Below are 27,157 nucleotides of genomic sequence, written 5' to 3' on the forward strand. Positions count from 1 at the left end.
ACATCCCTTAGAGTTTACTGTTGACTTTATACAAACATGCTGAAACATTATGTCATTATGTTCATAATAATGCTAGCATTTTGAATATTATGACTCTGTATTAAATATCAAACAAGTGTAATGTCCTGATGTACTCAATGTGATCCAGTGCAACTGTTTTCATGTATAACTGTATGTTCTAATGTGTGTGAAATTACATGTAATACACCTATGCAGCTTTTCTCCAATGTAACTATTTTACTTGTACATTTGAATGTGCTAATATGTGTGAAACTGTATGTACTTTCCAATGGAGCTATTCTCCCCAGGCCTCCACTTGAAAATGGGATCTGTCCCAGTCAGACTTTCCTGGTAAACAAATGATTAATAGATAAATAAATAAATAAATATAACTTGTTGGCTCAGTCAGACTATCCTGGTCCAAAAATGTAAAATACAACAAATAAAGTAAAATGTACTTAAAATGTATGTGAATTACTTTCAGAAGTATTATTTGGAAATAAAAAACCCATACTGATGTTTAGCATAGAAGTAAGGTAAATAGTGTAATATAATAAATTAAGCTATAAGCGATATCTTTTATAATTAAAAAGGGCTGTAGAATAGGAGCTATATAGCTTTAAAAAAGCTAATGACCTAGGTACAAGCAACTGCACTTGTCTTCTAGAGAGTTCACTAAAGACCACATGTCTTCTAGGGAGTTCACTAAAGACCACATGTCTTCTAGGGAGTTCACTACAGACCACATGTCTTCTAGGGAGTTCACTAAAGACCACATGTCTTCAAGGGAGTTCACTAAAGACCACATGTCTTCGAGGGAGTTCACTAAAGACCACATGTCTTCTAGGGAGTTCACTAAAGACCACATGTCTTCTAGGGAGTTCACTAAAGACCACATGTCTTCTAGGGAGTTCACTAAAGACCACATGTCTTCTAGGGAGTTCACTAAAGACCACAAGTCTTCGAGGGAGTTCACTAAAGACCACATGTCTTCTAGGGAGTTCACTAAAGACCACATGTCTTCTAGGGAGTTCACTAAAGATCACATGGCGGTTATACCACATTCACAGTGTCTTGGTCTGACTTGTTTTGTTTTTGCTTTCTTAAATTTCCCCAGTACATCACTGTCCCCCAAGTTTATCCCCACAAACCTCTCTACTCTCCTCAAGGACTCCTAGTGCTCTTTTCTGGCAGTCCTGGACACTTCCCTTCTCTGGGCAGGGCCTTAACTCTCTGGAAACTTGGCTTTGTGATGAAAGTAAGAGATAGAGAGTGAGTATCCAATGGGGGGGGGGGGCAGAAAACAGGACATTAGGAGCCATCATGTTGCATTAGTGGTTAGCAGTGCTGCCCCAGAAGAAGCGCATCTGGCCACCAAAAAAAGATCATTGTGTCACTCCCTATAAATCAGCTGTTAACTTACAAGACTCCTGGTCTCCATCAGAGGTTACACAGGCATTGATCCCTTACCCTACCCTCCCTTCAAGATAGGACAGCTGGCCTTTAGCCACTCCATCCTAGTCTCCCTCCTCCCCTCGGCCACTCCTACCAATGGCCTAGCTCTATTCTCTAACTGGAGTTGTCAGCAGCAGAGATGGATACCTTGCCTCTGTGACACTGGGCGATCATGTCCCTCTTATTTATTCTCCAGCTAGATAACATATGTAAAGGCAGTAATGCACAAAAGTCTGACAATTATAGGTCCGTTACTGCTCTGCATCCACTAACTAAAATAAAGAAAATCACTTCACTCCACAAAAATTTAACAATCATGTTCACCAACACACATTATTTTCTCTCACCCAGTATGGCAGGTGGTATGGCAGCAACATTCTTAAAGCCACAACCAAACTGAGTGATACCACTACAAGAAGTACTGACAAAGGTTAATGTGTTGGCCTTTATTTTCATTGTTCCAAGGCTCAAGACACATCATAGCCTTCACTCCTGTTTACTAGGCTAGCAAGAGAGTATGTAATAACTTGGCACAAGGCTGATTAACTGCCTAGTTAGCTGGACATAATGAGGAAAGATGTTTTGCAAAACGGCACCTCTGATATCTACCCAGCATAAGCTGGGGTCACTTAAGGATATATCCTTTGTTCAATATCATTTAACTTAACACATAAAAATGAAGGGTTATGTCAGACAGTTGCATCTCATTCTTGTTTAAACAGCCCACCATAACCCATTTACCTACAGTCCTGGCACCCAAGAACTGTATGTATTATAGACCCATCTTCAATCTTTGCTCCCTAGCCAAAATATTTGAAAAACTACAATACAAATAGCTTTTCAGTTAAATTAATACTTACGGCCTTCTGTGTAATCAACAGCACAGTTTACATAATGCATTTAGTACACTGACTGCGCTCTACACTCATAGGTTCATAGTGTCGCTCATCTTGTGCATTTATATTCAATAAGACAATAAGGCTGAGTGTTCAGTTAAGTAGTATATTACAAACACATCAGGATGGAGAATGGTAACATTAAACTTAGACAAACTGACTGACTACTACACACATGCATGCTTACACCTCGTCTGCTCACTACTGGGAGTTTTCCTAACTTGTCTTTGAAAGGATCACCATAGTCATAAAAAATAGTTTGTGTGAAATTTTCATTGTTATATGTGTTTACATGGTGGACTTCTGTATTAAAAGAAAGAAGTCCCATTTTCAAGCTGTCTTTGAGGCCTAACAATGACTGTATGTGCCCCTTGACCATGTAAAACTGCAAGTCATAGTTGTCCCAGCAGAGTAACACAAAAGCACTACTGAGCCTTTGGTTTGAATTTCTTCACCACCATAAGCAACTAGCTTCTAAAAATAAATAAATAAAAATAAGCAACTAACTTTGCACACTTTGCCAGATCAAGCCTCTCACCAACACTTACTTTGGCAAACATTTCTGCTGACATAACATTGCACTTTGAACCAGTATCATCTATGCGCTCTACAGGTCTCTCATTAATCAGAACAGTACAAAATTCTTCATTCTTTGCCCACAAATCTACTACATTGACTATTTTACCAAGCACAGACACACCATCAACATAAAAAGTAGAGTCACAGCTTTCTAGTTGATCAGCTTGCCTCTTTGAATGTTCTCTTTTAATAAAAGAATGCACCCCTTTTCATATACAGAACCTTTTGAAATGATTCCACTTTTTACATGTGCAGCACTGCTGACCAAAAGCTAAAAATTCTCCCACAATTACGACAATTAACAATAAAGTTTGGTAATGCAGCTAACTTTTTGGGTTATGGTTGGTGTTAGAGTTGGAAGCAACCGTGAGCCCTTTCAATTTTGCTGACTCACCCCTCTGCTTCACTGAGCATGTTCTGGATTTTTCTGGAGCTGCCCTGGAATTTGATAGAAAAGCTCGGGGTTTCACTGAAGCAACCACATCCTTAGACCTGTATCTTTTAACCTCGTGCTAAATACTATCAACTTTAGCACTGGAAGCATGCTTGTCTCATTTGTAAGCATATTTGTGTGTTTTCTGTGAGCTCATATATGTGACAAATAACTATGCCCTTATTCAAAGTTAAATCACTGTCTCAAAGCAAAATCTTTCTTACTGCACCATCTTTAATATCACACACAAGCCTGTCTTTTATCAACTCATCTCTTAAATCACCAAATCTGCACGTTTTTGCCTTGTTTCTCAAGTCAGTTATATATGCTGCAAAAATTTCAGCAGGCTTTTGATCCCTTGTGTAAAATATATGCATTTCCATTGTAATATTCGTTTGGGGGTAACACATTTCTCTAAATTTACATTTTCAGCATGCAGGGTCTTCCAGGGTTTCAGCTGGTACCACTACATGGCGGTTTTCACTGGTACCACTACATGGCAGTTTTCACCCTACCTTGCATACACAGCTGGGGCATACACAAATAAACACTCCCTTTCAGTGGTTTCTGAACCAGCTAAAGAAAACAGAATAAATGCGTTTGTATGTGCATCTTTGTCAGAAAAAGCAGCCTGTGTGAAAATATTGTACTCTTGTTCAAACACTCTCCAGTTTTCAGCAACATTAATATTAAATACAAGTGGAGCAAGTCTGCAAAATCCCTCTGCCATGCCAACAAATTGCTTTAGACACAGTACAGACCTGGCCATTGTAATTATGTATAAACACACACCAGGTACTTGAAAAAAATTTCAACTGTACCATAAACTCTTCGAAATGACCATTTTCTGTGAAATAACTGTACTATAATACTGCACAAACTTGCGAGCACTTTGCATACTTCGGATTTCCCAGATCGCTTTAGTCAATATGAAAAAGAAGCACATAGCGAAAAAATATGGTAGTTCTTTCTATACATTTTATGTGGTTTGAAAGTTATTTCAAGCACTCTTGTAAGCATTTCAAGTATTTTTATCAATATATCATAATTTCAACATTCCGTTTAATTAGAAAGTCATTTTGAATGGTTTTAATGCTTTGTTTTATATTCACTGATAAAGAATCATTTAAGTGAGTTTTAGTACCTGGATTTGTCTTTGTGACCTGTTTGCAAGTCATTTTAGCAGGGATGTTCTACCCTTGTATATTCCTCCAACTGTAACTGCCTGCCTCATGTTCTTGAAGAAGAAATTTTACTCTGGATCCCATTCTGACTCCATGTCACTCGTCTTGTGTATATTAAATAAGATGATGAAGCTGGGTGTTAATTTAAGTAGTTTATTACAAACTTTTAAAAAAAAATTACAAGCACATCAGGATGGAGAACGGTAACATTAAACTTAGACAAACTAACTGACTGACTACTACACATATGCAAGTTTACACCTTGGCTGCTCACTACAAAATGGCACTCTTGCTTGCACGAGCTCAGTACTTATATGCACATGCTGACTAACTTGAATGGCTCTTAAAGGAACATACACACTCTGATCTACACATAGGTTCCATAATGCATTTAGTACACTGACTGCACTCTACATTGTTCATATGTAGTTACTAGGCAAGCAGACCAAGAGACTATTAAGGAGCACAGCCCAAATGCCCAATTGCCTCAGAGTAATGTCTGGTTAAATGACTTGCTCAAGGTCGCACAGTAGAAAAATGAAAGTAGAGAGATTTAAACCCTGTACCCTTGGCACAGGATGTAGCCCATGAACAAGTCACAGCTTTATTCTTCTGCACTCACTGCCAGATACCAGATGACGGTCACAAAATAAAATGCATTATAACATGAAGGAGGCCTTCTCACAAGAAGCTTGTTCATAATTATCACCAGAGCCTTCAAAATTGTCAGCTTTTCACTTTTACTCAGTAAATTCAAGTAAGCTTAATTTTGGCTCTAGCACTGTGTCATGGTTTAAAAGGTACCTTGAAAAATGAACTTTTAGACTCTACAGCAATAACACTTTTTCCAACACAGGTACCCTGAATATTGCAGTGTGCCAAGGTTCATTCTTAGACCTTAATTATTCTCCCAATTCATAAATGACTTAACCCACGTTTTCTACAGCTTGAAAGAATTATGTACACTGATGACCTCCAACTCACAGAATCCAACAAGGCATCTTCTCATTTCTACCAACCCATGCAGCAAAATTTATCCTCCCTCTCTAACAGTACTAATATGAACAGGCTAATTATCAGCCCAGACAAATCCAACATTACGATTTTTTGACATCTCCTATAGAACTTTAAATGTTCTTTCATGCACTGTGAAGGATAACTTCAATAATCCCTTTCCAGTACTTTGTGGAGCTATTCGATCCGTGATAAAACTTCTCTGCCCATATTGACAATACAGTTACTCACCAAACTACAACTCTGCTGTAGAATCTTCCACCTTCTCTCAACAAAATCATGCCAATGCCTTGCCAAAAACATTCTCATTCCTAATCTGGAATATGCTCTGCCCCTCCTGTCCCTTCATTTGGCCATAAATCCTCAAACACTCAAAGTGACAGAAAAACTCTGCTCTAAACCAGTCCTAAGATACACCATTATGATTCACTTAAAAGTTCTCCCTGGCTTCCTGATGCCCAGTACAAAAGCAGTGTACTGTTGATGCCCAGTATAAAAAAGTGCACTGTTGATGCCCAGTATAAAAGCAGTGCACTCTTGATGCCCAGCATAAAAGTAGTGCACTGTTGATGCCCAGTATAAAAGCAGTGCACTGTTGATGCTCAGTATAAAAGCAGCGCACTGTTTATGCCCAGTATAAAAGCAGTGCACTGTTGATGCTCAGTATAAAAGCAGCGCACTGTTGATGCCCAGTATAAAAGCAGTGCACTGTTGATGCCCAGTATAAAAGTAGCACACTGCTGATGCCTAGTATAAAAGCAGTGCACTGTTGATGTCCAGTATAAAAGCAGTGCACTGTTGATGCCCAGTATAAAAGCAGTGCACTGTTGATGCCTAGTATAAAAGCAATGCACTGCTGATGCCCAGTATAAAAGCAGTGTACTGTTGATGCCCAGTATAAAAGCAGCGCACTGTTGATGCCCAGTATAAAAGCAGTGCATTGCTGATGCCTAATATAAAAGCAGTGCACTTTTGATGTCCAGTATAAAAGCAGTGCACTGTTGATGCCTAGTATAAAAGCAGTGCACTGCTGATGCCCAGTATAAAAGCAGCGTACTGTTGATGCCCAGTATAAAAGCAGCGCACTGTTGATGCCCAGTATAAAAGCAGTGCACTGCTGATGCCTAGTATAAAAGCAGTGTACTGTTGATGCCCAGTATAAAAGCAGTGCACTGTTGATGCCTAGTATAAAAGCAGTGCACTGCTGATGCCCAGTATAAAAGCAGTGTACTGTTGATGCCCAGTATAAAAGCAGTGCACTGCTGATGCCTAGTATAAAAGCAGTGTACTGTTGATGCCCAGTATAAAAGCAGCGCACTGTTGATGCCCAGTATAAAAGCAGTGCATTGCTGATGCCTATTATAAAAGCAGTGCACTGTTGATGCCCAGTATAAAAGCAGTGCACTGTTGATGCCTAGTATAAAAGTAGTGCACTGCTGATGCCCAGTATAAAAGCAGCGCACTGTTGATGCCCAGTATAAAAGCAGCGCACTGTTGATGCCCAGTATAAAAGCAGTGCACTGCTGATGCCTAGTATAAAAGTAGTGCACTGCTGATGCCCAGTATAAAAGCAGCGCACTGTTGATGCCCAGTATAAAAGCAGCGCACTGTTGATGCCCAGTATAAAAGCAGTGCACTGCTGATGCCTAGTATAAAAGCAGTGTACTGTTGATGCCCAGTATAAAAGCAATGCACTGCTGATACTCAGTATACTTCCTGTCCAAAGCAGTGCACTGCTGAAGCGCAGTATGCTTCTTGCCCAAAGCAGTGCACTGCTGATGCCCATTACGCTCCCTGTCCAAGGGAGTGCACTGCTAACACCTAGTACACTCCCTGTCCAAAGCAGCGCACTGCTGATGCCCAGTATACTTAAAGACTGTCCTTCTGGTAAAAGCCATGCATTTTGAAGGGAAGTTAAGAAGGGATTTCTCCAGTTAAACCTCAATTTTGTACCACTACTGTGGAAACCGCTTTGACTAAAATTGGCCAAATCTGTTGGAACCACCTCCCTGCAGAGGTCTGGTCTCAGAATTCAATAGAAGAGTTCAAGACAAAACTGAAACAGCATGTCAAAGTGCTGCCTGTTAAGGTTTCCTTAATATTGGATAGCCTGTATCCGCTATATTCTGATTCTAAAGCAATATCTAGTCTCTTAAAACAGATGCAATCACTTTCTAAATAATTTTCTGTTTTAACAGTGTAAGCATTTTAACTGCAGATAATAGATTGTATTATCGAACTATCCTTCATAATTGTTTTGATATCTGTTACTCATAATTGCTGTATTAGTTGCATTTTGTTTTGTCCCTCTCCTATACCTCAAGCAGTGGCTGAAAGGGTATTTTAACCAACTCACCTACTTGCTTACCAAATTGTTAATAACTACATGAATAAACAGAGATAGTCAGACTTTAGATACAAAGCAGGTTATTCCACCCACTGAGAAAAGAACATACACATACCCTTTGATAGGTATTAAAAAGCCTCTCTGGTTACCTGACAGCCAACAAGCACCAAAGGAGATAAAAGCAAAGCTCAAAGCAGTGTGTCAAAGAAACCATGTCTGAGTGAAAGTTACAATGTTCACATACATGCAAGTCCAGCTAACTGCATGGAGAATGCTGTATTCTGGAAACATATAGATGTGCATGTATATTACAATCAATCATCTCAAGCTTACACGAGTCTAAGAGATAAACAAGTTTACCAAAAAATAGGTGCTTTTTACCACATTAAAAATGAAAGAAAGCATGAGCTGCCCCTCCAAAATGTCTCCATAGGGCGAAAGCTTTCAAAACTGGTTCTTAGGTGCATATTAAGTATACAGTCTAGATGACCACTGAGAAGTCTAGCCAGTGTAAGCTGCATATGTTTAAAAAATATAAGCTGCTCCAATTACAAACAGCCATGGTACATACTTCGGGTGAATATAGGAATACCCATCAAGTCATCAAGACTGGTCCACGCTTCTTTGCTTGACGTGCAGGGAAAGTCTATTCCATAGGTACAGGATATGTTGAGTTAGAAACCTATCACACCAGCAGGTCCTATTTATATGCCAGTATGCTACAGTGAAGAATATAATGGCACATGAGGTAACACAAAATGCTCTGTGTACTATTACCAAGTGTGCCATTATATTTCTTAGTACTTTAAGTGTACTGTTAACTAGTGCAACATTAAATCTTCATGTATCTGAGTAACATAAGCTGCATAAAGCATACTGTTATCTTGTGTGTCATTATATTCCTTAGTCTCTGAGTAACAAAACTGCATTAAGTGTACTGACTCGGCTCCACCAGTTGCCCCTACAGCAAGTTAGTTTTCCAAGACAATTGATCTTTGCCAGACAGTACTATCGGAAGTAAAAAATAATTAGTTTCTGTTTTTACTTTGGTAAACCATCAGTAAAACAGAAGAAGAATAAAATTAGAGAATAAAGTTTATCCCTTTCAGAGATGGCCTAGAAGTTGGCACAGAGGGTTTAGGCTGTGAGCTGTAATTTCTCAACCCTTATTTGCCTGCTGTGTGAGCTTGAGCAAGTCACTAAACCAGACATTTCTACGAGGTCGCCCTTGAAAAGGGACTATGTCCAGATGGCCCATCTAGTTAACAAATGGGTATTAACATTATTTACAACCTTAAAATTCAGAAACCATCAGATATCCAGCAGCAGGTAACACACGATGCTCTGATGCAACTCATATACACGCAACCATATGTAAATGGCATAGTTTATAGTACAGCCTCATCTTACATTTGTTTTTCTGTATTAAAATATAGAAATAAAAATACAAACATGGGAAGCACCCCCGTCATTAACTGTGCAGATGTCTAACTCACCAGTGTTAATTGCCTGGTAGGCAATCTCAGGGTCATGGACAAGATCACAAAGAGCCATGAGTGCTCGCTGACGGGTTACAAGTTGTGGGCTTCGCAGCTCCTCATTTAGTTTAGGCAGTGCTCTCTCCCCAAATGCAATAGGTGTTTTTGTTGGGTCAATGTTGGGTGGGAGGCTGGCTGAAATACGGGCATGAGCCATAACCACTGTTTTTTCTTCTTTTTCTGAAAGAAAAAAAATAGTTTAACGGTAAATAACATTTTATAGCTTGCAGTGATAATAAAAATATATTACTGTTGTAGTAAATTAACATTTTCAACTTTTATTGCTGATTATACAGCTGGCAGATTAGAAAGGGAAGTTTCTGCAAATCCATCCATCCACTGGCTCCACCACATAAGTTTGCTATGGATCACCTCACATTGTACAAGTCCAATCACAAATGCCTACAAATTATTTATCAAATACATGCATTCTCATAATGAACATACTTGACCCAAACAGTTTATGAACAAATGAGACAACAAACTTTTTTTGCAACACAGAAGAAGCCCACCTGCACCTCATATGGTAGTGAAACTTCCACATCCCTTTACTTTGTTATTCATACTCCAAGGATGGTGAACTTTGGAGAAACTGAAGTAACTAACAGACAACATAGCACCTGTACCACTCTTTCTAAAAGTTGCACCAACCTGGAACACTCAGAACTCTTCAGAATTTGCTAACCTGTGGATATATACAAAATATACAAACTCGTAAAAAAACAAACATATGTCACTTCAAGCCAGTACTTGAACTGACCTTGGGCATTCCAGTTTATTTAGGTGTCAGTACTTTTCCGTTATCGGGGCAACAGCTCTCATCAGAGATTTCAATTCAGAATGTTAGGCTGCGGTCTCAGAGATCACACTGCTGCCGCTGATGTTTATACAGAATGGCATACTTCCCTTGCGGGTCATCGCCAAATGTATTACTTCATTTAAATAGCAGTGTGTATGCATCACCGGCTGTTAAATAATTAGAGAGAATGACGAATGTGTTCATTTTTATGGGTTTGTTTGCATTTCTTTTTTAGCTGTGATACTGAAACACCGATTACTGTAGACAGACATGCACGCTATGACTGAATATTGAAGGAAATCAGCCGTACGTGTTCACAGTGAACCTATTTAACATGTTCGATGTAATTTCAATGTACTTGCATTACATGTAGCAGTACCGTAGCTACGCAGTCTGTTGGTGGTGTTATGTAACTGTAAACTCTCTGACTCGAAATGTTAGCTCTGTCCTCTGAAATCCTACTACCTAAAACTGGTGAGGTTTGGAGAAAAAGGTGGTGAATTTACACTTCATAGTTACGAATAATAATTTCAGTTACAGGCATTTTATTTGAGAGAATATTTGGTAATTCACGTTTTCACCTACTAGAGAGTCGCCACCGCTATGACCATGTAATGTCTCACAAGACAATATTTCTGTGGAGTTACAACTATAAACCTTTCGCAAAAAAATAAGTACATGTTTAGATGTTACAATTCTTCAATAGAAAGGGCAGCGTAATGAATGAATGGGGAAGGGAGTAACAGAGGCCTGCAAAGGAGGTGTTCTCTCTCTGTCTCAGCCAATCAAGTCGTAACTTGTGGACTACATGCCAGAGATGTACAATAAGACAGTACACAGGGATAACGTTGTATCGAACTGCTGCATTCATTGTTAATCCATCTGTGTTTGTCAGTTATTGGGCCAACATTTTCAATGCGGTCATTCAGCATTGAAATTAAGTACCTTTAACACGTCCATTTATCAGGTGTGTGTAAAATGTGCTCAGATGCTGGATTTCAGCTGAACGACTGCATTGAAAGTGTTGACCCGATAACAGAAAAGTACCGAGGTGTCTAAATAAGGCAGCAAGAGCACTTTTTTTAAACAAGAAACATCTTTATTTATTAAATTATCACATATAACAAAACATTTATATAAATGAAAACTAACCATATTGACCTGATTTTAGTTGCAAACATTATACATCAACCATATTGACATAATTTTAGTTGTAAACATTATGCATCACTTATAATCTATCCAGTTATTGTCAGTCAAACATTACATAGCTCATTCAGATGCTGCCATCTTTTAAACCTCATTCCTCCTCTGCATGTATTGTTCTTACAGTTCCTATTTTTTCTATGTAATTTGTTCCTACCCTTTTCTAAAGATCCCAATTCCAGTTGTTTTATCTCTGTTACTACTTTTAGTACAGTTGGTTTAGACGTTGATTTCCATTTTCTGGCTTTTTTGGCAACCACCATAATTACCCTTACTATGTCTAGGTAATTCTGATTCCGTATCATAGCTCAAAAAATAATTTCCTTAGTTACACCAATTTGCTCACCCAGTATCTCTGACAGAGTTGTCTGCAGGAAATCTTTAAAGTCTGCAAATTCATTACACTCCCAGAAAATATGTTCCAGTTATCACTTTCTTCCCCATCACACCTCCAACATTTGCAGTCTACCTGAAGAAAAATTCTTTGGAGTCTACTTGGGGTACAAACATAGTTAGGTAAGCACTTCCAAGCAAAGATCCTAAATTTTCTAGACTTTGTTGCATATTTGGGAGACATACATACATCCCCCATTTTTTTCTTTGTGAATTGCTTATCCAATCTCTTTTCCCAATTCCTTCTAACCTCCTCTGATTGATTCTTATATTTATCATGCAATATTTTGTATGCTGTACTAATTATTCCTTTTTTAACAGCAGCTTCGGTTCTAAATTCTATTAAAAACTCTACCATTGCTGGTCTTTCGCTTAGGATCCCCTATTTATTTCTCTTTGCCTATACTCTATCAATCCTTGATAGAGAAGGCAATCTCTAGCCTGCAGTCCAAATAAATTATTGCCCTCTTCTGATCCTATTACATCTCCCTGTCTAATTATTTGCTCCCAATACCTTGGTTCTTTTGCAAGTTTTCTCCAATAAATTTCAGCCCCCCTTTTGCCTACTGTATGCATCCCCAACTGCAGTCATCCCTATCAACAGACTCTCCTTTCTCCATTCCCATGTTGGCTTTGTTCTTAGAATACTTTCTACCATTTTATAAATAATATATTCTGTATGGTTATTGTTATTCCCTTTAAGGATGTGCATCTAAAATCCCAGTCTCTCCTTGTTTCTTGAGCTTTCCCTGTTTCATCATCATCATCCCTTTCCACTTTGAATACAGGTTTCTGCTTGTGCTATGTACAGGAGCCTTAACTGTGTTGCTCTAAACTACCCCTTCAAATTGGGTAATCCCAATCTGCATTGTTCTTTTGAAAGAATCATCTTATCCCAATTGAAACTTGCTATCTTTCCCTCCAAGATAAAATCCTTCAGCTTTTTATTAGTTGATATCCACAGCTTCTCCACTGGTTGATAAAAATATACCTGACTTGTGTATAAAATTAAAGTAACAAGAAACATTTTAACTGCTTGTATGTTGCTATCCATATCCATATAACAGAGCTTCCAATTTCTCAGCTTTTACATTATCTTTTGTTTATTGTCTTCCCACATATCCTTAGCTGGTACACCAGAATATTTTTAATCCATACTCCTAAGTACTTCATTTTATCATGTCCCCATAAACATGGGTATGGCCAAACCAATCCGTGTGTGGGCACATATTTTACAACTACTGCTTTTGTTTTAGCTTCCCTAATTTTTTATCATAAAAAGATTGAAACTGCCTCAAACTATTCCACAACACTGAAATGTCCTTTTCTGGTTTTCTAAAGGTATACAATAATATAATCTGCAAATACAGCCAGCTTTTCTTGACAATTATATCCTTGAATTTCTGAGTCTCTTATTTTCTTTGCCAATGCTTTTAAATATAACAAAAATAGTAAAGGGAAAATAGGACACCCCTGCCTGGTTCCTCTGCTCAAACAGAAATTATCAAACAGGAACCCACCCACTTTAATTTCTGCCTCCAATCCTACATATATTCTCCTAATCAACCTTATAATTTTATCAGGGAATGAAAATGCTTCCATTGCCCTGCTCATAAAGTCCCAGCTTACTCTGTCAAATGCTTTCTCTGCATCAAGACCCACCAACAACAGTGGTGTTTTCTTACATTCTGCTTCTCTCTGGATCATCAATGTTCTGTTAATGTTGTCAAATGTTTGCCTCCCCTCCACAGAATCACTCTGATCCATATCTATCAATTTTGGCATCATCTTTGCCATTCTTACAGCCATTATAGAAACAAACACATTATAATTATGGTTTAGGATTGAAATGAGCCTGTATGAAGCTGGATCTGATGGGCCTTTACCCTCTTTTTATATTACAGCTACCACTGCTTTCTTCCTTGATGCTTGTGGTTCTCCACATCGTAAAATACTGTTAAACAAAACCTTTGAGATCTTTATCAGTCCCCCCCCCCCAGCTTCCAAACCTCCACAGGAATACTATCTATTCTTGGGGACTTTCCTGTGGACTAGTTATACATCATAATTTTTATCTCATCTCCTCCTATCCTGTTAGTAATTGAGCCTCATCTACCACTAACCTTGGCATATTTAACTCTTCCATAAACATTTCCATTTGTACCTTTGTACCTTTTCTTGATTTCCACATTTCTGTGCTTTACACAGACTTTCATTAAATTTCAGAAATATTTCTAGTACCGGTATAGGATCTCATTATCTTCCTTGTTATAGGTTCCCTAAGCCTGGTGATAACCCTTTCTATTTTCTGTCGCCTGAGTGATTGTACTAAAGTTTTTTTGTGCTCTGGAGTTATTATCAAAAAACAGTTGCTTAACAACAATCTTCCTAAACTCAGGCATATTAATGAGGTAATCCCTTATTTTCGGTTCAGCATGCTGCAATTGATCCTTTTCTTGTTCTGTGGGATTCCCCCTATGCAATACTTTAACATGTCAGTCCCTCTAAATAATTGTTGTTACTTCTTAACCACAACACTCTTTCTTTTATTTACACCCTATTTTAACCTCTACTTTTTCCCACTCCTTAGCTATATTTTCAGAAGAAATGTCTATCCTCTCTAATAACTCCTGAATAATTTCCATTACCATTCCTTAAATTCCTCTCTTTTCAACAGATAGGCGGGAAAGCACCATTTTCTCATTTTTATTTCATTACCCTGCATTTTTATTTTATTTACCAGAGGGAGGTTGGTAGTATGGTTTACATAGTTTACCTTAAGACATAAGGTGCAGGGTTTGATTCTCACATGGGTTAATTGGCTAGGCTTAAAATGTCCCCCGGGGCAGTTAGCCTAGTATAAACTTATTACAGTGAGAGGTTGGCATAATAGTTAAGATGTTTACCTTACTGACTTAAGATGCAGGGTTTGATTCTCATATGGGGTAAATGGTCCACAAAGGTAGCTAGCCTAGTATTAATCTAGATACCTATAAGAAAATGATGTTTGGCTTATTTTTACAAAGCTTCACAGAGTTTGGTGACCAGCTACTGCTCTTTTGAAATCAGCTGATCAATCTGAGACATATACTCTTCACTACAATAATTTGGGGTTACAGGGGGCAACCCGATTCCTGGATGACATATTCTTGTTATGGAATGATACCTATGAGAAACTCCAGGAATTCCTGACCTATAAAAATACTCAAAGGAGACAGCGTGCCAACAAGAACACCAATAACTAGTCCAAAATTCAGTACAACAGAGTCTAGCAACCAAAATTCAAATGATAAATAATCCCCAAAACCACTCTATAGTTAAATCACAACAACATCACCCTTTAATAGAATCACATTAATGTTCAACATGATTCTATTAAAGAGTGGTGCCATGATTTAACTACAGAGTGTTTTTTGGGGATTATTTGTCGTTTGCATTTTGGTTGCTGGACTCTGTTGTGCTGAATTTTGGACTAGTTATTGGAATTCTTGACCTATATTAACAGTACCATCCCATGTCTTGCCTTTTGTCATACATTCAACAATAATAATATATCATTTTTGGATACTGAAATAGAAAGATTTGATCCATATTAGATCCATTTCTAATATTTATTGTAAGCCAGTCTTCTCAAATTCATACCTTCATTTTTCATTTCTAATATTTATTGTAAGTCAGCCTTCTCAAATTCTTACCTTGCCAACCTAGACACCAGAAAAAAATCTGTGGTCAAAGGCCAACTATTGAGATTTGCAAGGATGATTTCTAAAGAGGAGACATTCTATCTTGAATTTAACAAACTAATGGACATATTTTTGACAAGAGGTTATCCAGCTGAATTTTCAAATCAAACTCGAGATGAGGTAGTGGAAAAAAGATTATGGGGTTTTATACCCCCTTTTTGAATAATGTGAGGAGAGAGCAAACCCTTGTTCAAAGTTGTAAAATAGAGATGAACAAGACTTCTTTTATTACTACCTAATTTTAGATAGAAGTCCTATATCCGACTGTATCAGTAAAAATTGGAAAATGTTTTTAACAGATCTGGTGTTGACAAGTAAGGGGGGTCATATTTTATTTATAGAAGGGAAAAACTTGTAAATATTTATTCTAAAATAATGGTAATAACAATAACAATATCAAAAATAAAAAAAATGGTAAAGCTTCTGTTGGGACAAATAGATGTGGCTCATGCTCACAGTGTACATATATTATTAGCTGGGGTCAGTTTTCTATTTGTAGTCATTCCCTTGAAGTCAATGGAAGTTTTAATTGTAACACAAAGAATGTGGTTTATCTGGCCCAGTGCCTCTGCTGTCTTGCTTATTATGTAGGACAAACTTCAAGAAGGTTAAGGGACCATATTTATGAGCATGCTTTAGATATAAGAAGGAATAAAACTACCACTGCTTTGTACAAACACATCATGGTTTTTAACACTCATAAATTTGGATTTTTAGTAATTGACCAAGTTAAGAATGACCTCCAGGGTAAAATTATGGCTGAGCATTTAGATTTGTGTGAACTAAAATAGCAACTGAGGTTAAATGCTACATCATACTCTGGTCTTAATGAAACTTGTTCCATGTATCCAGTGTTAAAATTGAAACATTTTGAAGTTCTGTAACTGATCTTAATTGTTGTTAATCATGTGACCTCTTTTTTGGTATTTATATAATGGCTTCAACAGTGAGTGTTTAGTTCTGAAGTTCCATGCCTTTTAGGAAAGAAAGCACTCAACTTTTTTAATAAATGAGTATATCGGAACTGGGCTGTTTTTTTCTGACTTCTTCTGTATCGCAACAGGTGTTGTGTTATACTAGTTATGGTTTTTACCTGTCTGGGTTCTTGGTTTGTGACATTCTCAAGTCAAATGGCACAAGGGTTACTTGCTCTTAAGGACCTTATGCAACATCAAAAGAACCTATTGGAGGGAAAGATTTGTCTCCCAGAGAGTACCTCGTTTTTGGAATAGACTTCAAATTCATGTTAAACAGAGTCCTTCGTTGACCCTATTTAAGCAAAATTTGGACGACTGGATGAGTGACCGGAAATTCACCTTGGGGTTCCACCTGCATCCCTCTTGGACAGGAACAATAGGTGCTGATTTTAATGTCTGCTTTAAATGGACACTCTCGAGTACAAGGGTTTTACTTGGGTAGGCCTGTAAGGGCCCTAGGGCCATTAGCCTAGTAATCTCGTATGATCCTATGATTATTAGCATATGATCTGAATTAGTTATTGGATGCATATTAAAACTTTCAATTAAATGCACATTTTCCTGTGAAATGCAAGTTCTGCGTAGCCTAGCCCAGTTTTTGTATCTTGGGAAATAATAAGTAAATTTACTCCAAACTCCTACTGCTGAATTCACATCTTCCATGCCAAATATTTTCATAAATTTCTTCAAAAGTCTACCATCCATTGTTATGTTTTCCCTTCTGGACCCACCCCCCCCAGATACATCTTCACTGCTGCAAATCAAATTTCAGTCCACACCTAAAAGTAATATTCCCTGCTGAAAGCTGATTATTTCTCCCAGAATTTTCTTAAGCTTCACTATAGCAGTTTTAGGTGGAATATAAATACATGCCAGCTTTTTGGTTAAGTATCTAGTTCTAGCTTTTGTGTTACATGCACACACTAATGTTTGGCAGGCTGGTCTTTTATGTGGTTGTTTCTTGACATAGCCATTTGAGCCCAAGCCACATCTTACAAAAACTTTCTGATTTATCAAAAGCCCTCAACAAAAACAAACACACTCCCAATATACCCCCTAAAACCTATTAACTTAATGCTAACACACAAAACTAAGTACATCTTCAAATATTGAAGTTTTACCCTCCTAATAGGATGTCCCAAGTTGACAGCCACACTCCCAAAGTGACAGCTACACTCACAGACTTAGGTTAACTTAAAAGGAACAAAACAAAATTAAAGTACCAACGCTGCTCCTGGTATCTATAACGGCTGTCCCTCCATCAGTGTCTTCTATTCAGAAGAATGTATAACTGTAGTATCCACTCCAAATAATGTGCACAAAAAAGGTTCCACAACAACGGATTTATTCAACATATATGAAACTAAAAGCAATGTAGATTAAGTGCTTTCATCTCCATTCAGGAGACTTCATCGGAATCATCTGCCACAATATGTTTACACTTATTATAGTTGTGGGTTTCACTCCACTGAATTTTACACACTGTGTATGTATTAATTATATGGGTATTTATAGTAGTTATGCAGTTATATCACAACATTTGGTTTTGAATGGTTAATATATGGATTTTTGAACTACTTGGTTGACCAATGGAGTGAAACACTCTACTATAATAAGTGTAAACGTATTGTGGCAGATGATTCTGATGAAGTCTCCTGAATGGAGATGAAAGCGCTTAATCTGCCTTGCTTTTAGTTTCATATATGTTGAATAAATCCGTTTTCATGGAACCTGTTTTGTGCACATTACTTGGAGTGGATACTACAGTTATACATTCTTCTGAATAGAAGAAGCTGATGGAGGGACAGCCTTTATAGATACCAGGAGCAGAGTTGGTACTTTAATTAACTTAAAAGGAAGGTTATCTATGTTAACACTCATGGTACAGTGTGTGCTTCTAAGTGCTATCTGGTTTTGTCTTATCTTTACTGCTCTCCCAGACTGGGAAAGCTTTTAAATGTTTTCAGAAAACATTACCCCCTAGCCATTGAAAGAAAGAAGTTTTGTGGTTTTATTGCTTTTTATCAGATTGTCTCCATGGAAACATGAGAACCAGATTCAGAATTACTTCTGCAAGTATTTATTTATTTGCTAGAGAAAAGCTTATTAAATTCAATGTTCTTTTTATTTATTTGCCTTCTCTTAAAATGTGTTACTAGATCAAGCCAAGAGCCTTAATCCAGCCATTCCCATGTGCAGAAATGAGAAAAAACACATCATTTATTTTCATGCTCTTTTGACCAGACTTTTCTTCTTTTTTTTTTTTTTACTCTGCAGTGCCTACATTTCTTAAAACTGAACAAGGAGAAAAAGTAAAGGGGAAAAAACAGGCGCACATTTACTTTAGTATCCCTGTTACACTTAAAAATAACCGAGAAAATGTTATGGCATACAGATTATATCATGCATTATAAAAACACTACTGTTAAGAACAGAATGTTTTACTTTCAGTTAACTCTTTTCCTTCTCTTCCCCTCTCCTAAGTGTTTTTCAAAACATTAATAACATGATGCAGGGAATATGCTTTAGAGTCCCCTACAAGTTTAACAAAGTCAAAAAAGTCCAACATTTCCATGTTTTCTTGTTCAGTCAAGTTTCACAAATATAAATAATGAATGTTTTGTAATCCCACATTTATTTGTCAATTTCTGAGTTGCTGGTTTTATTCGTGTTTACCTACATCTTCCAAATGCAGTCTCTGCCTTATTGCCAACGTACTCTCAGTTCTTCTAGTCAACTCTTGTGCTTTTTTCTGTCTCTTAATCATTTTCCATTGAAACATTAGAAAAGGTTTTACTGGCACAGTTTCTGTGGTCTTTATTACCAGAAGAACAAGAAGCAGAATCGCCTTGTTTCATACCTCACTTTTTGTTGGAAAAACTTTTGTATTTACTCCTTAGCATGTTCTGCATCAAGAAATGATGTTGTCCCTCCATGAAAGAAACTTCTGAAGATAGCTGGGTATAGCAGTTTGAATCTCATGCCTGCTTCTTGACATTCCCTGATTATTGGAATAATTTTACTCCTTTTCTGCCTGGTGTAGAGTGAGTAATCATTTTCCACAAACACTCTACTGTTTCCCACTTTTAGTACTTTGTTCTTCTGCCACAGTTTTGTCAGAATCAACTCCTTCTGCTGGTAGGATTGCATCCTTACGATTAAAGGTCTAGGTTGTTTTCTCATGGCCAGGTTTGAGCATACACATGATATGCCATTTCAATTAATAACTCCTGCTGTGGAATGTCAGTCCAGTTGCTTATTTATGCTTTCATAAAATTAATACAGTCTGTTCCATCCAGCTTCTCTGGTACAGCAAAAAATCTTAGGTTTTCCCTATATGCTCTGTCCTCTAAATCTATTATTTTTTGAAACCTCTCTTCTTGAGCAGTCTCATACTCAGCCAGCGTTTTTTCATTTCGACCTCTGATTTTTACAGTTTTAGCACTTCATCTGAGTATCTGTTTAACACTGCTTTCATTTTGCTATTTGAGTTGATATACTCCATCAGTGTTTCATTTACTTCAATCAGCTCTGAGTACATTTGACTTATTTTTTTCCTCTAGGTTACTGGAAGTCATGTCTTGCACCAAATCTGGAGCTTGCATTGCTTTTTGCTGAAAAGCTGCAGAATTTGTTTGTTTATTTTTTCTCACCTTTCATGACTGATTTTCTTTCAGGTTCTCTGAACTTTTTTTTTTTTTTTGCTGACATCCAAGTAGTACACTTACTAGCCAGTTACTGAAATTGAAAAAAAAAATGAGTTTACTGGTCTCTCTTCTGAGTTTCTGTTTTCACACTCGGAGAGCTGAAATTAAGCTGTTAACGTGCAGCCATTTTGGAAGTCGCATCAGGAACACTTTGTCCATAAAGCAATGAGATTTTATTAAAATACAAGGAAAATAACAGTTCAATGCTCCAAACTATTCTTTAGGGCTGAAAAAAAAACAACAGAAATTCTGCAATTTGTCATACCAGTTCAGGTCTTATCTGAAATTCAGTATCCTACTGAATAGAATTCTTGGTAGTATTTCTCCCCATCTTCCTTCTCTTCCACATTTCACTACCTAGAACCACTGTTCCAGGCATAAACTCCCTCTACACTGAGAAGCTAATTTTTCAACAAAAATATTATTTAAAGGACTCTCTAGTTAATACATAAACATAGCTATCTTTCTTATAGGAAATACATTTTCTGAACAGCAAAAGTTACTTTACAATACATCATTCCTAACACAGTATATTACAATGCTGTTTATAAAATTGTTTACAAAACATCAATTTTGACACATCATAGGGTAAAACTTACCGCACTAAGCTATACAACCCCCCCAGCTTGAAACTGCCAGTTTCAGGCCCATTAAATGAGATGTGGACCCTGGACAGGCTATCTGTATTGCAGTAGATCAAACCTGACTAACATGTTTTTACAATGAACTTTAAGGGTCACTTAGGTTATGACTTAAAAAATATATAGGGTCTTCATCCCACTTAAAGTTCTATGAAAGCACTGCCCCTAGGTCTTCCTGTGATGCATCAGTACATATACAATGAAGGCTTTACTGATGTCTGGGGAACTAAAACAGATTCTGAACTTAATGCTTCTTTCAGTTGTTTAAAAGCATTACTTATCACTAATGTCCATTTTATTTTAATATGTGCCCTCCTGCTTTAAAGAAAAAACAATGAGAAATAAAAGCTTAAAGTCGATGAAGTCCACCAAGAAGAAACAGTTAGGCAAAGAGTAAAGTCTACACATTTATTAGGAGAAAACGCTGAGAGAAGAAAGGAGCCACTTTTGAGATTTTAAGTATTTTTCTTCAGATTATTTGTTAAGATTTCTGCATTGCCGCCTACTTTTTGGCGTTTTCCAGCTTGCTAAACTTGATATCTGTATTATGAACTGTATTTAGAAGACATCTAGAGCCTGTTTACTGCATTTCCTCTGTTGCACTTATTTTAAAATAGTTTTTTTCTTAAAACTTGCATTTTACCTGTCTCTGGCCTAGCACTCAAGTGTGGGGTCATTTATTGCACTGTTCTAATTTGTTGCTACTTGTGTCTCTCTGCTATATTTAAACAAAACAAAAAAACAAAAAAATCTTGCTTTTTTCCCACTTTCTGAAATTTAAAAAAACGTTCAGTTACAGATTTGCTGTTCTGAACTATTTGTAAGTTTCTTGGAGGCCATTGCTTGCTTGGGCTAAAGGGAAGTCTCTGTGTTCATAAGTGGCAGTGGTAAACACTGAACAGCCTGCCTGCCCATGTGGGAGTGGTTACTGCCTAGAAACGGTAGTTTTATTGGCCATTTTGGGTCAATTCCAAACTCCTTGATCCCCCTCTCTTAAAACCCTCTTTTGCGCGTTTTTGCGCATAGCGCAGCAACGGGAAGCGCCGCTTAATCAGGTTTAAAGTTTTCCCGGCTCCACAAAGTCTGCTCTTCACTTTTTCCCTTAGAACTGTTCCAAATCTCAAAGTAAGCACTCTATTTTCCTTCTAAGACCCAGCAGTAGCTAGGATAAGTGTCTTATAAGTAAGCACTAATAAACTAAAGCACTACACCCTCTTATACTCCCTTTAAGTACTTGGCTCCCTATTGGTCCTTTTTGATCACGTCAAAAAGTAATTCCTTATACTATTCTGGCATGTGTAAAAGTCAGTTTCAGGTTTACTCTCCAGTCCAGCTGGTGAATATGGGAATCTTGAGGCAATGTTACAACTGCCTTATGTACACAGACCACCCTCTCCTCTTCCCAACTAGCTGAAATATATGTGAGAGATGCAACTATATAGCCAAACTGGAGGCTGAGCTCTCTTAACATAGTACTGGCACGGTCAGTCTGGAGGAGAAGGTAATCACACACACCACAAATCCAGTATCACATAGGCCTATCGCAACAGCAAACCAAATACATAAACACACAAAAACATACTCGGAGGCTCTAAATAAAAATCTGCCCAAGCAAGAGAGACTTCCAAAGCAGACATCCAAGCAACTGCTACCCCACAACAATACCCATGTATCACATAGTTCACAAAGTCAGTGTGTCACACAGTCGCAGCCCTTAAGGCTAAACAACACACCTAATACACTTGTAATATTTGACTCTATTGTCAGACACACTGACGTCCCTCTCATCAGGCTGAACAAGGAGAAGGTCAATGTAAGCTGCCTGACAGGTGCCAGGATCCACCATATAACACAAGCACTCAGGTCACTCCAAAGCAAGTACAAATATGACTCCGTCATTGTCCATACTGGTGTGAATGACCTGAGACGTACCTCCCTGGATTACATGAAAAGAGACATAGAGGAGCTCTCTGATCATGTGGCCCAGGCCGGTATGACCCTGACCTTGAGTAGCATCTTACCCTCACCAAGAATGATACCACAGTATAAAGACAAAATGATCAATTTCAACAATTGGCTAAAGTATTGGTGTCACTCAAATGGGATCCAGTGTCTGTCAGCCTGGGATGACATGCTTGACAAGCCACGTTGCTTCACTAGGGACGGCTTGCACCTGTCACCCCTGGGTGTTCGAATACTGGCCAAGGCTCTTGCCACCCCCCTAGTGCCTTTTTTAGGCAAGGCTCAAAAGACAAACCCACCTCCTTAGACAACACAAGGAAAAAGAAACTAAGGGTAATGCTGCTCAACGCCAGAAGTCTAAACCTCAAGATGCATGCACTCGAGGCTCTCCTCAGTATGGAGAATATCGATATCTGTGCAGTAACAGACACCTGGTTCAAGGCTCCTGAGAGCACCCCAGCACTACCAGGCTATACCTCATACCATGCTTTTTGGCCCCAAAACTCAGACCAAACCACAAGAGGAGGGGGAGTATCCATATTCATCAAAGATACCCATACTTCCAGGCTAGTGGCACTGCACGAAGCATCTGGGAACCATCCATGTGCAACTAACTGTGGGCAAAACTGCCTTCCAGTTTGTAGCCTGCTACAGACCACCCTCCCAAACTCAGGAACCCCACTCGGCTTTCCTGAAGACACTGGAGAATATGAAGGTCTCTCCAAACACCATTATATTGGGTGACTTTAACTACCCAAACATAGACTGGGAGCACTACTCAAGCCCCAACACCCTAGCCCAATGGTTCCTAGAATTTATAAACTCAAATGCTATGGAACAACTGATCACCACTCCCACAAGAGGGGAAAACATATTAGACCTGATCATCACCAACATGGGGACTCTATGTTCCATACCAGAGGTATACCCCTCATTGGTAAGATCTGACCATAAATTAATCACTATGGACATCCATATCCTGTCCCCACCCCCAGCAAAGGAAACCACGGACAAAAACTTCTCAAAAGCAAACTTCCCACTTCTCAAAACCAAGGTGGAATCCTTCAAAGCCCCAGGGCCAGTGGAAAATACAGCCCAAACCACAGAATCCTTTACAAATGCATTCTATGGATACCTACAGGAATGCATGGATCATGCTATCCCAAATAAAACCAAGACACACTCCTCCAAAGGCAGGAGACCTGTCTGGTGGACCCCAGCCATAAATAAGCTGTACAACAGAAAGAGGAAGCTACTACATGATAGAGCAAAATCTCTGAAAGGGAAGGAACCTCTGATCAGTACTAGCAAGAAACTAAGATCCCTCATAAAGTCATCTAAGGCTAGCTTCAAAAGAAAAATTGCACAAGACGCTAAAGATAATCACAAGGCATTCTTTAGTTATGCCAGAAACCTGGGTGGAAACTCCCAGATATGCTCTGAGTTAATGCAAAATGACAAAAAAATGCACTGAACCCATAGACATTGCCAACATCCTGGCAGACAGGTTCAGTGCAAACTTCTCCCCTCCCCTCCCCCCCAAATGAGCAAATGACGATCCCAACAGAGTGTAGCCTCCCTGACATCACAGATGCACAGGTGAGAGCTGCCCTCTCCAAAGCAAAAAAACACAGCATCAATGGGACCGGACGGTGTCCCGGCTGCTTACATGAGCTCCAAGAAGAACTGAACCCTCACTTAAAATCACTGTTCAGTCTCAGCCTTACAACAGGATATGTACCCAAAGAATGGCGTACAGCAACAGTCCATAAAGGTGGTGGCACTCCATAAAGGTGGTGCCACAACGGACCCCAGAAACTATCGCCCTAATAAGCCTGACTAGCCTGGTCTGCAAAGCTATGGAGCGTATCATCATGGAACTCATAAACAAAGACATTGGGAACCTCCAAACACTGGATCCTACCCAATTCGGCTTTGTTAAGTGCAGATCTTGCCTCTTGAACCTGGTCAATTTCTTTGAAACAGTCACCAAGGCCATAGACGAAGGGAAGGTAGTCCACACAGCCTACCTTGACCTTGCAAAAGCCTTCGACATAATACCCCACTCGGGCATCATAAATAAGCTCACCAGCTTAAATATCAACCCCTATGTCACAAGATGGGTTGCAAACTGGCTTAGGGATAGAACACACATGGTCAGAATTGCAGGTGCCATGTCAGACTCTAAACCAGTTACAAGTGGCGTCCCACAAGACTCAGTCCTGGGACCTCTCTTGTTCGATATATATTTCTCTGAGGTACAGGCTAACACAGGAGGACTATGGCTGACAAAGTTTGCAGATGACTGCAAACTGGGGTCCATAATTGACTTGCCGGCTGACACAAGCATCCTCCAAAAAGGTCTCACAGAGACGGATAACTGGTGCCAGACCCATGGCCTAAAGCTAAATGCCAAAAAGTGCATAGTCATCCCCTTTGGGGAAAACAAAGTGCCCACAAATTACCACATAGGTGGTAATCCATTAAGTATGGAAGAAGTAATTAGGGATTTGGGGACCCAAGTTGATTGCAATCTCTCCTTTGACAATCACATTGCCAAAGTGGTTAGAAAGACATTCTATATAGCCCAACTTATCACGAAGGTGTTCACATCTAGATCAAGAGAGATCATTGTGCCCCTCTACTCATCAGGCCCATAATTGAATACAATGCCCCATTTGGGATGTACCTTACCAGACACCTGCTACAACTAGAAAGACCCCAAAAGTACCTCACCAAGAGGATCAAGGGACTCAAACAGATGCCCTACGCAGTTAGGCTAAAGAAACTCTAGCTCTACTCAGTTGCCTGACGTATAAAGCCATGTCCAACCCAGAATTAATGGACATGCTCCACCTCAAGAAATCCAAATCCATCAGAACTACAAGCTTCAGTGACTTAAACCTCAGCACAGAAATAAATAAAACATGCTGGAGGGACAGATTCATATCCCAGAGGCTCCCCTCACTCTGGAACAAAATCCCAATCCATGTCAGACAGAGCCCCTCAATGACCCTCTTCAAGAAGAATCTTGACGTTTGGATGGGAGATCATAAATTTACCCCTGGGATCTCTTCTGTGTCACTGCTAGACAGAGGCACGGTAAGCTAACCTTAAATGGGCTATCTTATGTGACCTACTATACAGAGGCACAGTCAACTAATCTAAGAAGGGTGGCGAAAGCCAAACACACTCTGGCTAGGCTTGTAAATGCCCTAGGGCAGATAGCCTAGTATCAACCTATGAACCTATAACAATCCACAATGATTAAGTGCTTTCATCCACTAAAACATGGACTTCATCAGACTACTTGATGTATGTGATTAAACATTTAAATACCCTTCATTTTGGCACCAAAACCACTGCTAATAAAATATTTGCCCCATTTAAAGTGAACCCATCCAAGATCGTTTATTTCTCATTGTTTTTTCTTTAGTCAGTTGATTAAACACTTAATTGCCCTCCTGCTTTGCCAAATCATAAGAAAGGATGCTATAGATGCAAATGGAGTACAAAATGTTGACATTACCCTACTAACCACGAGAATACCCTCACTTGCTTCTTGGTACCTTGAACAGGCCAATTTCTTACTTCTTTTAGTTTTTATTTCTGAGGCCTGACAATTCCTCATCCATTTATGTATCCTAAACATTTCACCCCTCTGTCATGCCAATACTTCCTCTTGGAGACACCGACTTTCAACCTAGCTTGTATTAAGGAGTCTAACACAGCTTATGCCATTAGCTAAATGGGAGTCCCAGTTCTCAGAGTATATTATGGCATTGTCTATGTATATTATAGCATATTTGACATGAGGTGTTAGGACTCTGTTCCATTAATCCATGAAAGGTTACAGAGCACATAGCTGAAAAAAGGACATGTACTGGAATAATCCCTCTGGGGTCGAAAGACTGCCTTTTCTCTGGCTTTAGCTGTTACCTATGTTTGCCAATACCACTCTGTCAGATCTAATGTAGTTAATAATCTTGTCTTCTCCAGTTTCCCTATTAGATCACCTACTGTACGCACTAGGTAGCTTTCAAGTTTTGAAATGCTGTTCATCTTCCAAAAAAATCATTACAGAACTTGATTGGTCCAAAAGGCTTTGATTAACACTATGAGGCTGTTCCAATCACTTTTTTTTTTTTTTTCAAAACAAGTTTATTGTTTTAACATATAAGAGAAATATCATAACAATTTTATACAAATAATTAAAAATAGGTATTATTATAATATTCAACAAAACAACTAAAGTATTTACAAAGACATCCACTACAATCAGA

At 38.6% G+C, this 27,157-nt stretch overlaps 1 protein-coding gene across 1 annotated transcript in view; it reads right to left on the reverse strand.

The window, feature by feature from the left end:
- LOC122800365 (radial spoke head 14 homolog) overlaps positions 1-27,157 on the reverse strand; it is a 355,258-nt gene that overhangs the window by 304,015 nt on the left and 24,086 nt on the right. Inside the window, exon 3 of the mRNA XM_044069814.1 lies at positions 9,405-9,626. Coding sequence (XP_043925749.1) covers positions 9,405-9,626 — 222 coding nt within the window. The remainder of the gene's footprint in view (positions 1-9,404; positions 9,627-27,157) is intronic.

This window comes from Protopterus annectens, chromosome 4.part0 (genome assembly GCF_019279795.1).
Source record: "Protopterus annectens isolate FY-2018-M chromosome 4.part0, PAN1.0, whole genome shotgun sequence".
In the NCBI taxonomy this organism is placed as follows: domain Eukaryota; kingdom Metazoa; phylum Chordata; order Ceratodontiformes; family Protopteridae; genus Protopterus; species Protopterus annectens.